Here is a 15,343-nt window from a genome sequence, read left to right as displayed (position 1 = left end):
CCCTCCACCACTCGGCTGTGCCTAGAAATTCTGTCCATAAAAGTTATGAACAGAACCGGTGACAAAGGGCAGCCCTGGCGGAGTCCAACCCTCACCGGGAACAGGTCCGACTTACTGCCAGCCACGCGAACCAGACTCATGCTCCTTTGGTACAGGGACTGGATGGTCCTTAGCAAGGGGCCACCAACCCCATACTCCCGGAGCACCCCCCACAGGATGCCCCTGGGGACACGGTCGTAAGCCTTCTCCAAATCCACAAAACACATGTGGACTGGTTGGGCAAACTCCCATGCCCCCTCCAGCACCCTGGCGAAGGTAAAGAGCTGGTCCACGGTTCCGCGTCCGGGACGAAAACCACATTGCTCCTCCTCAATCCAAGGTTCAACTATCGACCGGACCCTCTTCTCCAGCACCCTGGAGTAAACCTTACCGGGTAGGCTGAGGAGTGTGATCCCCCTGTAGTTGGAACACACCCTCTGGTCCCCTTTCTTGAAAATGGGGACCACCACCCCGGTCTGCCACTCCAGAGGCACTGCCCCCAATGTCCACGCAATGTTGCAGAAGCGTGTCAGCCAGGACAGCCCCACAACATCCAGAGCCTTGAGATATCCAGGACGAATCTCATCCACCCCCGGGGCTCCGCCGCCTCGGAGTTGTTTCACTACCTCAGCAACTTCTGCCCCAGAAATTGGACGACCCGCCCCCGAGACCCCTGTCTCTGTTTCCTCACTGGAATACGTGTTGGTGGGATTGAGGAGCTCCTCAAAGTATTCCTTCCACCGCCCGACAATGTCCCCAGTTGACATCAGCAGCTCCCCGCCCCCACTGTAAACAGTGTGAGCAAGTTGCCGCCTTCCCCCCCGAGGCGCCGGACGGTTTGCCAGAACCTCTTTCTCGAGGCCGATCGATAGTCTTCCTCCATGGCCTCACCAAACTCCTCCCATGCCCGAGTTTTTGCCTCAACGACTGCTGCCGCTGCGCCCCACTTGGCCCGCCGGTACCTGTCAGCTGCTTCCGGAGACCCACAGACCAACCATGCCCTGTAGGCCTCCTTCTTCAGCCTGACGGCTCGCCGCGACTGGCCCCAGCAGCCTTGCGGCCACAGCTCACAACCGCCGCCTCGACAATGGCAGAGCGGAACAAGGCCCATTCGGACTCAATGTCCCCCTCCGCCCTCGGGACGCGGTCGAAGCTCTCCTGGAGGTGGGAGTTGAAGATCATCTGGACAGGTTCTTCCGCCAGGCGTTCCCAGCAGACCCTCACTGTTCGTTTGGGCCTGCCAGGTCTGCGCGCGCGCCTTCCCCACCATCTGATCCAACTCACCACCAGGTGGTGATCAGTTGACAGCTCTGCTCCTCTCTTCACCCAAGTGTCCAGAACATATGGCCGCAGGTCAAATGATACGACTACAAAGTCGATCACTGACCTGCGACCTAGGCTGTCCTGGTGCCACGTGCACCGATGGACATCCTTATGTTTGAACATGGTGTTAGTTATGGCCAAACTGCGACCCGCACAGAAGTCCAATAACTGAACACCACTCGGGTTCAGATTGGGCAGGCCGTTCCTCCCAGTCACGCCCCTCCAGGTCCCGCTGTCATTGCCCACGTGAGCGTTGAAGTCCCCCAGCAGAACAATGGAGTCCCCGGTCGGGGCACTGTCCAGCACCCGTCCCAGGGACTCCAAAAAGGGTGGGTACTCTGAACTGTTGTTCGGTGCATAAGCACAGACAACAGTCAGGACCCGTTCCCCGACCCGAAGGCGCAGGGAAGTAACCCTTTCGTCTACCGGGGTAAACCCCAATGTACAGGCAGAGAGTCTGGCGGCTACCACCCCGGCCCTCCGCCTCTCACCCAGAGCAACTCCAGCGAAGGAGAGAGTCCAACCCCTCTCAAGGACTAGGGTTCCAGACCCGGAACTATGTGTCGAGGTGAGGCCGACTATATCTAGCCGGTAGCACTCAACCTCTTCCACAAGCTCTGGCTCCTTCCCCGCCAGAGAGGTGACATTCCATGTCCCAAGAGCCAACTTCTGTAACCGAGGATCGGACCGCCAAGGCCCCTGCCTCGGTCTGCTGCCCAATCCACATTGCACCGAACCCTTCTGGATCCCTCTGCGGGTGGTGGGCCTACAGGGGGACGAGCCCATGTAGCCGGTTCGGGCTGGGCCCGGCCGGACCCCATGGGCGAAGGCCCGACCACCAGGCGCTCGCCCACAGGCCCCAACCCCAGGCCTGGCTCCAGGGCGGGGCCCCGGTAACCCTCCGGGCCGGGTACACATGACCTTGTTCGTATCCATCATGAAGGGTCTTTTGAACCGTTCTTCGTCTGACCCTTCGCCCAGAACCAATCTGCCATGGGAAACCCTACCAGGGGCAAAATGCCCCCGACAGCATAGCTCCTAGGGTCGTTAGGGCACTCAAACTCCTCCACCACAATAAGGTGATGGTTCTCGGAGGAGCCCCTGGTTGTTAAAAAAAAAAAAAGGCCTGTTTGGCAAGCACTTCCACGGTTTCTTGGACTGAGTATGGAGCAGTGCCTCGCCTCTTTATTTCTTGGCACTTGCTGGACCCTGTCGACACCTGGCTGGTACCTGTTGTCGGCCCAGATGAGGTGTTCCAGCCCTGCAGCCCCTGCCCTCCTCGTCTCCGCTGGCGCGGGGTGAATCTGCGCAACCTGCGGCCTCTGTGTGTGGCTCCCCGGACAGCTAACGCCGTGGACCTGCTGGCTCCTGCCAGGATTGGGCTGGTAAATGCTAGATCGCTAGCGAACAAAATGTTTATCCTGAAGGATTTCCTGACTTCCCAAGGATTGTGTGACTGAGACATGGCTGACTGTTGGTGAGTCCAGTGCTTTCACAGAACTTTTACCCGATGATTGCTGCTATTTTAACTCCCCGCGGATGTCGGGTCGAGGAGGGGGAATAGCGACTATTTATAAATGTAAGCAGCTAGGTAAGATGAAGTGTGCCGTCTGAGTGCCGTAAATCGCTTTGTCCTGGAAGCGACCTGGTGCAGACCCGGACACAGTTTCCTAAAGGTATGGATATACACTATATAGAAATAGCTTATCTTCACACCGATGGTCTCATTTGCTGTTGTAGGTCACGCACAGACATCCGCAGAAATGAGAGACTTTTGCATATCCAGTTAAAAGTTCCTTGTAGCGGCTTTAATAAAAGATACTGTTTTTTTTTTTGTTGGCGAAACATGGATGTTACACACACACCCTCCCCTTATTACCTGTCAATAATAATGCCTTGCATGCTATAATAATGCTAACATATATATGAAATGTTGTGTTACCATTAGTGAAAAATTTGGGGACAATTTTTTTCTAAATGCTGTCATGTACTGACGTGTAGGAAAGTGGACATTTTGAAACTAGTTAGAGCCTGATGAAAAGTCAGGCTACATCACCTGTAGATAACAAACATCTGCCCCAAACTTCATGTCAATCTTAGAAATACTTTGAATTCACAAACACACCTAACGAGTGACCAACACTGCATGGCTGGAAAAAAAAACATACGAAAAGAAGCAAAAGAAGGAAAAGAATTGTGAGAAAAAAAAAGACAGATGGACAGTAGAAGAGGAAATGAGTGAAGATAAGGCAGAATAAAGAAGAAAGAGAAAGTAAAGTGATGGAGGAAGACAGGAAGGAAAAAGGACGACAATGAGGAGGAGGGAGCTACAAGGATAAGAGATTAGAGGGTAACAGAAAAAGGAGGGGAAAAAAGTGTTCAGGAGAGATGACGAGAAAAGGACTATGGAAAAAAAAGACTAGAAGAAGTAGCAGGAACGATGGACGAGGATGATAGAAGGGATAAAAAAACAAGAGACAAAGATGTTGAAAGAAATGAAAGAACAGAGGGATGAAAAAAAAGAGCATTAGAAACAGCCAAAGATGAGGAGAGAGGGCAAGAAGGACAGACAGACAGACTGAAAGCGGGAAATAAAAAAGAAACACAAGAGAGAAAAAAAACAAGGCAGTCAGCCAGAGATCGTCTCTTCCAAGCTGTCCTTGGACATTTTCCATCGTTGCCATGTAATCGCTCTCAGGGACGCTCCGTCCAAAAGAAAACGCCTCCATTTACTGGCTCGCTATCTGTTATCCTGCACCGATCTGAACACTCGCTTCCTCCCCGACGTCAGCCACAGATGGGGCGATAAAAACTACCACTGACTCCGTCACACCGGGAAATGATTTCATACAAGAAAGGCCAAACTGCAGTCAGCAAACGGCTGTCTCTGATGTAAGTGAAAGCTTTCAAAGACCCCGATTACTCCCGCCATTGAAATGAGACCTGAGAGGAGTGACCGTGAGGGAGGACGTTAAAAATCTAGACATCAGAAATCTGTGCCAAAAAATATACATGTGTCCATCAACACGATCATAAAATCACAGATGGTTGAATTTGTAAGCATTAAAATGTGACAGTTTGGCTGTCAAAAAAAAACCCAGAATGAGCAGACTTTAGTGGATGTTAATGGCTGACCACTGCTTCTGTGTATTTTGGCCAGAAGTCAATGAAAGTTTATTTGTAGTTATTTGCTTGTCTTTTCTGTCACTGCTCATAATGTATGACACTCAAACATGATCAAACAAAAATCAAAACATTTAAAAACTACCCTGCATGAGATTGTGAAAAAAAAGTTCTTTTTTCTTACCAAAGATTCAATTTTGATGTTTAAGGCGACAATTAACTTTTTTTTTAATCTGCTACTCATTTTCTTGATTAATACATTAGTCATTTTGAAAATAAAAATGTGCACATAAAATACTGCCCACAATTTAAGGTAAAATCTTCACTTTTCATCACAAAATTCTAATCAGTTCATTGTTGAGTCTGAAATTTAAAATAAAAATTTAAAAATAATTTCCCTTACGGTTCCCTCACAGATGCAAGCTGACAATGACCTTGACCTCTGACCACCAAAATCTAATCAGTTCATTTTTGAGTCCAAGTGGATGTTTGTGCCAAATTTCAGGAAACTCCCTTGAGGCCCTCTTGAGACACTGCATTCACAAGAATGAGTAGGGCACAAGGTCACAGTGACCTTTGATCGCCAAATTCTTATCAGTTCATTGTCCAGTCCAAGTGGAAGTTTGTGCCAAATTTGAAGAAATTCACCCAAGGCCCTCTTGAGATATTGCATGCATGAGAAAGAGCAGGACACAAGGTCACAGTATCCTTTAACTTTTCATCATGAAATTCTTATCAGTTCATTGCTGAGTCCAAATGGACGTTTGTGCCAAAATTAAAGATAATTTCCCTCATGGTGTTCTTGAGATATTGTATTTACTAGAATGCAGCAGATGCAAGCTTACAGTGACCTTGACCTTTGACCACCAAAATCTAATCAGTTCACTGTTATGTGGAAGTTTGTGCCAAATTTTTTGTAACCCACCCATTTACATTTTATCAAGGTTACAACAGAGTGTGTTTAACTGGATCAACATAACAGGATCGGATAGAGACAGAGAAAAAGGCTGACAAAGGAGAAACAGACTATTTATATGTTGAGATGACGTCACAATGGTCACCAAGGCTGCGTCTCTTTCTCCACCTGGCCTCTCTCTTTCATAATTCTGTGTTTTTCTCTGTGGGTGTTTTTTTTTAACTCTTCCTCCGCAGTCTGTTTATCTCTTACTTCTGTCTGCTTGTTCTCTCCTGTCTTTATCTCCACCTTCCTCCTCTCATAAAGTGTGTTTTGGCTGCCTCGCTCCATCCTCCACAATCACATCACTGTGGAAACCGCACACCAAACACTCGACCCCCGGCGTAAATCTTCAATTCAGATTAGACACTAAACAGACAGCCTCGATGCTGCAGTGACGTGACGCTTCCTCGTCAGCAGTGATGCATAAAAACTCAGCCCTTCCCCTGAATTTCACCCTCCCAGTTCCCCCTCCTCACCCAGTGGTGTAGGGGATGTTGATTCCTCCCAGGTTGATGCTCTCGCAGCCCACGATGAACAGTGTGGAGAAACAGAGCAGGGAGACTCCGCTGCAGATCATAGCCAGCTTGGCCGACTCACGAGCTCCCAGCTTCAGCTTCTTAATGATGTAGCCACCCAGCACGATGCCCACACCGGCACTGGGCACAATAATCACACCTGAGGAGGAAGAGAAACGCACGTATTACAAATTGATATAAACACTGCTTGCTGAACTAATATACAGTTAAAATCTGAAAGTGAGTAACAGCGGGAGGCAGGACAGAGAAAGAGAATGTACCTTAAGATTTATGTCCCTTGTGTCACTTAAAAACTCATCAAATCACTATTTTCTGTAATAACAATGAATCTAATTACTTTGCTGTCATTCACACTGGTGAACCCACAGAATATCTGCCCCAACTCTGCAGCTCTAATGAGCTTTTTAAGCCTTTTCACCTCCCACTTGTGGTCTCAGGACACTCTTCAGCAGACAGCTGTTTTCAGGAAACAAGCCCTAATAAACCAACTGCACACCACCTGCCCAGCACCAAACAGCAGACCGACAAAATCAAGTGATGACCTAGTGAAAAAAGTGTTTAGTATTTAAAAGCTAAAGAGCTAGCTGTTTCTTCTCAGGAGCTGGTGGAGACCAAACTAGAGCTAAAAGGAGAGTGAATATCAGAGTAACACTCATCAGGTGGACACAAACATGACTCCAAGAGAGCACACCTCTCTGCCCTTCCACACGCAATCGAGGAAACCTTAGGCAGAGAGAGAGCAAACCTCCCTGCCCTTCCATGCACCTACATGGAAAGCCTAAGGCAGGGAGAGCAGCAGCAAAGACCCCCCGGGAACAGAACAGAGCAGCATCAATGACAACCAGAAATTACGTTGATAAGTCAGACACAGCCTGAAAAGGAGGAGCTGGGGTGGAGGCAGGTTGCAAAGTGGCTTACAGAGGAAACAGCAACAGTAGGCAGGCCGGAGCAGTTTAAATAGGGCCCCTGAATGAGATTTGCCAATTGGTTGCATAGGAAGGAATCAGAAGAACCGCTGACTGATGTTTTGGGGGTGTAACTGTTGTGCAACTCCATATTTTCAAACAGGGAAACAAAAATCCCTGTCTTTGCATTTTATTTTGATCACAGTCTGTTTTTATAAAACTGCTTGTGACATCTTAAGTGTGGCTTTGACGTGCAACTGAAAACATGTAGCCTGTTTGGTAGAAAATACCGTGATATGAATTTTTGTCCATATTGCCCAGCCTTGATGCAAAGATTTGTAAATGAGCAGGAATGTAGCACAACATGGAAATGAGAACAGTGCTCAGTTTGTTAAAATGTAAAAGTGCAATAAAAAATATTTTGTTCCAAAAATCAATGTGTAATCGTTATAAATAATTGTGATCTCAGTATTGATCAAAATAGTCATGATTGTCATTTTGGGCTGTCAGTGCCTTGTTCTACCCACTCAAGTTAAATCACAGCCATACTCCACAGACACTCAACAGCAACAGACTTTTATTTAATTTCAAACTGGGGTCCTGTGACCTTCACAAGTCTATGAGCAGGTTTCTAAGGAATATTTTGATTTCACCCACAAGAGGCTGGCACAATATGAAAACATGCATGAGTGGCAGTTTTAATCAGAGGCTTCACAGCCCACTCCTCCTACAGCTGAGACAGTTATGCAACTAAACATTTCTGATAACAAAAGTATCCCAAGATGGAATTTCTTTGGACAAAATCTTACCAGTGCTATCAGGTTTTTAAAAATGCTAAACAAATAAATATTTTGCTAGATGAAATTTGTTTGTTCGGTGCTTAAAAACTTCAGCCATCAATAACAGCTTTCTGTGTGGAAAGTTCAGATGACTCAGAGCCAGCAAGTGTGACTAATGACGTAGAGCACTTTGTAATCAATCTTGTTTTGTTTTCAAAAGGCGAGCGTCTTATTTGTAATTACACTCTTGAAAATTGCAGTAAAGAATAATATGAGCAGGCAGTCAAAATTTAAAGGTATCTTAAGTCCATCCTAATACCAGGATGTCAGAGTCCTCATAATCAAACAGTCTTTATGTGCTAAGAAACACTGGCCAGCTGAAAACAGAGAAGTGTGTGTCATGTTAGTGAAATAATACACACACACACACACACACACACACACACACACACATATATTATTTTAGCCTATCAAGTCTAAAGAGACAAGCAAAGGTGCCACTTAAACTTCCAAATCATAATAATAATAATAAATAATAATTTTGCTACCAATAGCTACAGCAAGCATGTCCTGGGGGCTAATTGTGGCCCAGGGACTGAATTTAAACGGCTCATGGCTTGTCTTTGAAAATGTACTATATGTGGCCCACCACTCTTTGTTTGTTAATCAAGCAAGAACACTTTGAATTTTTTGAATTTTTTAATAACCCCTATGATGCAAAAAGCAGCCGCCCCCCAGGCACTTTCAAGTTATCTTATCTGGCCCCCATTCAAAAACATCTGGACACCCCTGAGCTACAGGATACCAAAATAGCCACCATCACTAAAAAAGGCCATCAGCTTTGAGCAGAACTTTCCTCTCAGCCTCTTCACTTCTCAGAACAAGGCAGAGGGAAAGCTCTGATTGGCTCTTTGATTGGGGGTTACTGCTGAACTTAAATGCTCATGATAACAGGCTCCGACTCAGAGGTAATGTCTCACAAAGCGCCGTGAAACAGAAGCAGCTCAGAGAGAGCATAATAGCTCCAACCAATCTAAGGTTTGAGATTTACATTCTTAACATTCAGTGTTTCTGAAACTTCTGTTTCTACACAGGTTAGACGCAGCATTTGTCCCAACAAATTCACACCAACACTTTAGCCGAGGGATGCTAACAGTTAGCCCTGTCACTGTGTGTGTGCGGGCTGCATCTCACTAACTGTCCCTGGTGCGGAGTGGATTTCTTATGATAAACAGAGAGACACCAGCTTTACAATCAAACAGGTTTTCACCCATTTTAAATAGTAAAAAGCAAAATGTGGCAGTCAATGTGTACATTGTGGACACTGAATTTTTATCTGTTTATAATTTCTATATTTTATTTCATTTTTATTACATTTTTATTTCCATTTGCATTATTATATAAGGTGCTATGGCGCTGCTCTGGGACCCCTCTGCCTTTCTTTGGGCCTACATGGAAAGCCTACGGCTGAGCACACCTCTCTGCCCTTCCATGCACGTACATAGAGTGTCCATAAAAAACAGACAGTCTGATGCTAAAGGACACACAGGCAAGAATTAAAAAAAAAAAAAAAAAAAAATTAGCAAGTGTAATACTATGAACGTCTTCAAGGAGAGACAGTCTGAAAAGGTGCTTTGTTAACCTCATAATGAAACAATATCATGTCCATAACATTAAACTTCAGCTAATGGGAAAACACGATGTCAGAATCAGAATCAAGTTTATCGTTTTATAATTTTTCACATACAAGGAATTTCCCTCAGTGTGCTGGTGCTTAAGATTAAACATAATATGTTGTATCTTGTTTGTTTATATTTAAATGTTAGCATGTTACCTTGCTAGCTTGTTAATGCATCGTGGTTGAGCATGTATTATATTAGCCTGTATGCCTGTTTAAGCATGCATGTGCTTGTGAGTGTGTGCGGAGTGCATTTTTGCTTGTATCTGTGTGTTTCTAATTTTGTGTGTGTGTGTGTGTGTGTGTGTGTGTAATGCACTGAGGGCTCCAGCTCTGTGTCCCAGGTGCCCCCTTCATTTGAAGACCAGCAGTTTCTTTATTATTAATGTGTGTTGGCTTGCAGCTCTGGGTCGACAGCCTCCCCTGCTCTGCTCTAAGATAAAACCAGCAGCGCTGAACAGGCAGAAATTTAAAGTCCTGGGTGTTGTTTGAATATTCTGGTCTGTCTGCATCCTGTCTGTGCTGCTGTGGAGACATTACAAGGCAGTTCAGAGAAGAAGGCAGGGAACGCTTTGGCCTTTAAGATGCTCACATACATCCCAAATTAATTACTTTCATGAGAGATAAATCCTGCTTCTGAAACTTTAGATTTCAGTGTGTGAATGACGATTAGTTGCAAAGATTTCAGAGATTGGATCGGGTGATGAGATTACTTTGCTGCTTTGGTGCAATATGGGGTGTAATCCAGCTCACCAGTATAGATGCTGGCACTGGAGGCCGGGATGCCAAACTGCGATTCGATGAATTTGGGGATGAAGGTGATGAAAGCGGTGACGATGGCGCTTTCTGCTGTGTAGGAGAGGCTGACGAACAAGAAGGTCACGTTGCTGAGAATCCTCACTGCTGCTTTGGGCAGGTCTGAAAGAGGAGAAGAAGAAGAGTGGACAAAGAGAAAGGGTTTACATTATGGTTTTTGTAATGAGGTTATCGGCGCAATTTCACACTAATAACTGGGGATGTGCGATATTGGAATTTTTGCTGATATCCGATATGCCGATATGTAATAACTCATTTCACTGATAACCAATACCGATATTGATACATCCGCTTTTTTCTCCACTTAATTTAAGTGATCATCAACTCTTCTCTGGAATGGAGTGGAATAAACATAATATTATGCATGCATTTTCAGAGATGGTTATCATACCTCCAAAATCTCATACTGTTGCAACCCAACCGTACTTTTACTAAATGCATTCTGTGCTGCATTGAAGTTAAGAAACAGATGGACTCATACTTTAGACTGTTTTTTTTAGACTGTTTTCTCCACAACTCTGGAGACCCTCTGTTTAGAGTTGACATCATCAGTGACATCAGCAGCCTTCGCTGACTCGTCACACTATTTCCTGGTACCTTTGATGTCCTTGCCGAAGCCCATGGACGAGGTGACCGCCTGGCTCTTGTTGTTGTTGCTCTTTTCCTTGAGGACGTCGTCGTCGCTGGACAGGTCGTCCAGGCTTAGCTTTTTCCTCCTCTTTTTCTTCTTGTGTCGGGGCGGCAGCTTCTTGGGGAAGGTGAACATGGGGAAGATGACCAGCAGCATGGCCACGGCACACAGCAGGAACCCGCTCCACCTGGACAGACGAGGGAGGATTGAAATCAAATATTCAAAAATACTGGAAAAACAATCAAGAGGTAAATTCAGGCGAGCCAGTCATCGACCAGACACTTGACTCTTCTCTCTGGGCTATCAAAGATTATCACTCTGGACTTGGTATAATTTTATTTCTGTGCCTCATTACTGTGCACATAAATAAATAAAATTAACCGTCGTCAGGCTTGTGCAAAATCACTGGTACACTCATCCATCCTCTTCCTGCTATCATCACCTATAATTCATGTAGGAAGCCTGTGGCTGTTAGCTAGTGACTCACTAGTTATGCTGTCAGTAAGAAGATGGCATCACTGAGAGCTGTGAATAGATGAATAACCACATCTCATACACAGCAGCACATTTACAGATGGATATAAAGTATGTACAGAAAAACGTGACCCAAAGAGCAAACATGCATCTTATGTACTTAGAGCGATGCTGCATTTTGGTAGAGTGTGGGCTTCCAGCACAAAGTATAATTCATAATGTGGTTGACTGTCTTTATCAGTCGCAGTTTTTCTCCTCTTGATTCACATTAATATCGCTTCAATAATCACTGGCACAGAAACAGGCATGAGTGAGGAGTCATGTTATATTACCCTATGAAGTATACATAATACAGGTGGAGTACACAATGGGGACAACAGTACATTTAACACTAAGTAAAAATCCAAAATTCAATCGAAAGTTAGCTTCAAACTGGGCTTGGCGTCCAGCCTCAGTATCTAACAGTGGCATCAAATATCTTGTCAGATTTTCAGGCTTTACCCATGTTTTATATTTCCTGATCCAAATTAAGACTTTCAGACCAAACAGTTTCGGGGATTCCCTGAGAGGAGCTGCCAGCTGAGGAGCTCCTCCGAGAACTACCTACATACCTTCAGGGGCGTTTTTTCTGTTCGCATCTGCACCGCCAAAAAGAACTTTGAGGTAACGTAATGTAAACCATCCAGCAGCTTGTAAAGCACCATCACTTTCACTCTGACAAGTTAAAATCAGATTTTAGCCACTGCCGCATATATGCTCCATGAAGCCGACCTCACTGTTGGTCCATTTGTCCACATTTGTCATAGAGTTTTTCCTTAATGCGGTGTTTCTGGATTCTGTTGACAAATTTTAAAAAATGGTGCTGCGCTGGCTCTCGCGTTCAACAATCAGTGAGAACTTGCGTCACTCTAGGTTCCTCCTGTACTCTGAAACAGGTGTTAAAAAAAAGTCCCTGAAGATGGCGCTCTAAGGAGCCGTACACATGCCGCATCTTTAAACTCCTGGAAAACACGAGGTTGGAAGCTGGGTGCTACTCTTGTACATTTTCCGTGCCAGTTTTCAAGAGCACGGTGGCAGGTTGCATCTTAGGTTGCTGAAAAACCTCAACAAGTATCAAACCATAGCCTACTTGCCTGAATTCCTGAGTGCAGAGCCGATCTTCTTCCAGACGCTGTTTGTGCGTAGACCTATTGTCTGTGGGACCGATGTAAAGCTCTGGCAGCCCTGCACTAACATGATCAACTTCTTCTTCATATTTATCACAGACTGATATTTACAGAAGGGAAAGATATCTCTCGGCTGTGATTGGTTGGTCCTCGTCACATGACATGCGGTGCAGGCTGCTGCCTTCCAAAAGTTGAACTCAGTTTATCTCAAGATGCAGTCATTCGCCCTGAAAGATGGGAACTTGGGAACAAGTGCACACTGCAAAGTGTACCTGCCTGCCGCATGAATACATTGAAAACAATGTATCTGAGGGTGCAAAAAACACGGCACATGTACGGCCCTTAAGAAGTTTGATCCTGGTTCCTCGTTCTTACGGGGGGGGGGGGGTCTTAGAACACTAGAAATGTTCTTTGTTTGTGCAAAGTTTATTCATAGGCGTGAGAATCACAGGTTTAATCTGGAAACGATATCACAAAGTCTGACTGTTTGCTATTGTTTGCCTGGTGCTAGGCTGCTAGCACTGTTTCAGCTTTTAGGAAGTAGGTGTGCTTGGACCGAAATGAGGACTAAGACGTGCGATGGGTATTTGAAAATGAAGGCGAATCTGCAGTTTTCTGCCCCTAGTGAGCAATTTGGAATAAATTGTAGTATTTTATTTTTGTCAACAAATCCCGTGAAGAGACCAAAACCAACACTCAGTATGTTTACATGACATCAGAGAAAATCGATTTATTGTGTTAGTCCGACTAAAACCAGACTTTTAAAATACATGTACACGTTAGTATGACTGAAATCATACCAAATCAAATTTCTCAAAGTCGGAATAACACACCCAGATTATGTGACTGGGAGTTGAATTCCTCCTACATGTATACAGTCAATCAGACCCAAACTGGCCGAGGCACTCTGAGCATGCTCCACAATTTCACCCTGGGCTTTGACCCGGAAGTCAAATAGCATTAAATGCACAACAAAAGAAGAAGTCGGTAACAACATGGTGAAATCTAATTCCAGAGCTGTGCATTTTTGGATGAACAAAATGTACAGAGCTGTAAAGTTGTCCACCATGGTACCAGTTTAACACTAGCTAACTGTAGCTAACTTGTTTGGTCTGTGATGCAATATTAGGTCAACAGGAAAAAGGTCCGATACAAACAAGCTGAAAGGGGGCATATCTTCACCTATCGTAGCAGAGTCGGACATACTTTGGTCAATAAATCAATTCCCCTCCTGTGCTTGTATACTGGGACAAGGGCAGGAGTCCAATTAAATGGCCTAGCTGAGCTGTAACTGTAGCTCCACTTAACTGTGCATGTAAACATACTACTGTCTGACCCCTGTACACTGTCTCTGGCAGTCACTGTCACAGCTCCAAGCCAATTGGTTCAATGAGGAAATCTTATAAACATAAATTTAAAAAAAAACAAAACTGCAGTGTGTGTGTGTGCTAATGCAAATGAAGGATCATGTCCCGTATTGCAACAGTGTGAGTGACTGATGTGTTTGAAGGTTTCTGCACAACAATGGAGCAGATTTTAATTTTTCTTTATGGGATTTGTTGCCAAGATGAAAACTAAAGAATATCACTGAAGTTATCCTTTATATTCTCTAAACTACAAACTGGAAAACGTAAGGTTTTGGCACACAGATATTATACTGGCACTAATCCAGCCCTATCTTTGATACACAGACACACACACACACACACACACACACACACACACACACATTACACTTCATCAAGCCCAAAGCAGCCAAATAGTTCTCGATTAAGGTTGTCAAAATATACCACGTTTAAAAAGATACGATCTGTGTTAACTATAAATTAACTCGTATGGAAAGTATTAAAGCTGTAATATATAACAACCAGTACTCAAGTTGTAAAATAAAATCAGGGGGGACGGTGGATTTTATCACATGGGAACATAATTTGTGCTGATGACAGCGCAGAGGGTCTGCCATAGCACCACTGTTCTTACATAGTTAGGGTCAAATGCACAGGACAAGTGCAAAATCAGTTCTTCTTCTTCTACTTGGGTCAACCGATGATACCAATAATAATCAAAGTCAATTTTGCTTTTAGAATATTGAATTATAGAGTATTTTTCAAAAAAGCAGTTAGTGGTAAATGATCAAAACTTTTAATTGTGATTAATTAAATCATTATAAATTAAACAAGAACCCCTTCATGAAAAAAATAAAAAAGAAATTGGGAAAAATGTTGATCTTTATTGATACAAATACAAATATTGTAGGTTAGGTCTTTTTGGGGTGTTTTTCCTGCCTTTACTTTTAAGCTTATATCACAGTCATTATAAAGGCTACATACACATGCTAACCAGATTTGCAATCATTTTATGTCCTACTATGTGCCTATATTTTATATTAATTTTTATATCAATGAAAAAAACAAATCCGTGTGACTAAATTATTACATTTTTACATGTATCTCACCATAGCAAGTTGGAAGAAGACATATTCTGCCATATATGAAGAGGGGAGACTCTCTGGAATCTGGCAATATAAGAACCATGATGCTGGGACATTCTGTCACTTCACAGCTGTCCAAAACATGTGGTTTGTGCCAGGCGGACATGATTGCCAGTATTTTTTCATTATTGCAAGAAATTCCATTGACTCATTCACAAGTTAAAAATGTGTTTTATCCGAAAGAAACATGCAATATTTACATCTAAGATCATAGAAAAATAGTAATAATATTATTCCTCACTATATGAAGTGACTGTTAACAAGTTCTGTATAATGGATTGTAAAGAAATTGGTCAGGTTTTTATTTTGTAGACAATTAATCTGTATTTATAGCATGATGGGATGACAGCACAATGATGTGTGGTATCATTGGAAAGCTCTGGTCCTGCCCTTTCATGTGATATGCATGGCATTTCAGTGCAAC

The 15,343-nt window shown here is 44.1% G+C and overlaps 1 protein-coding gene across 1 annotated transcript in view; it reads right to left on the bottom strand.

Annotated features, from left to right (window-relative positions):
• Nucleotides 1-15,343, bottom strand: part of LOC125901707 (solute carrier organic anion transporter family member 5A1-like) — a 69,914-nt gene that overhangs the window by 13,918 nt on the left and 40,653 nt on the right. The window contains exons 4-6 of the mRNA XM_049597567.1: nucleotides 10,755-10,975; nucleotides 10,095-10,259; nucleotides 5,920-6,118 (exon numbers count right to left, since the gene is read on the bottom strand). Coding sequence (XP_049453524.1) covers nucleotides 5,920-6,118; nucleotides 10,095-10,259; nucleotides 10,755-10,975 — 585 coding nt within the window. The remainder of the gene's footprint in view (nucleotides 1-5,919; nucleotides 6,119-10,094; nucleotides 10,260-10,754; nucleotides 10,976-15,343) is intronic.

Source organism: Epinephelus fuscoguttatus, linkage group LG15 (assembly GCF_011397635.1).
Source record: "Epinephelus fuscoguttatus linkage group LG15, E.fuscoguttatus.final_Chr_v1".
NCBI lineage: Eukaryota > Metazoa > Chordata > Actinopteri > Perciformes > Serranidae > Epinephelus > Epinephelus fuscoguttatus.
Note: the sequence above shows the minus strand (reverse complement) of the source record. Positions and strands in the feature narration are given on the sequence as shown.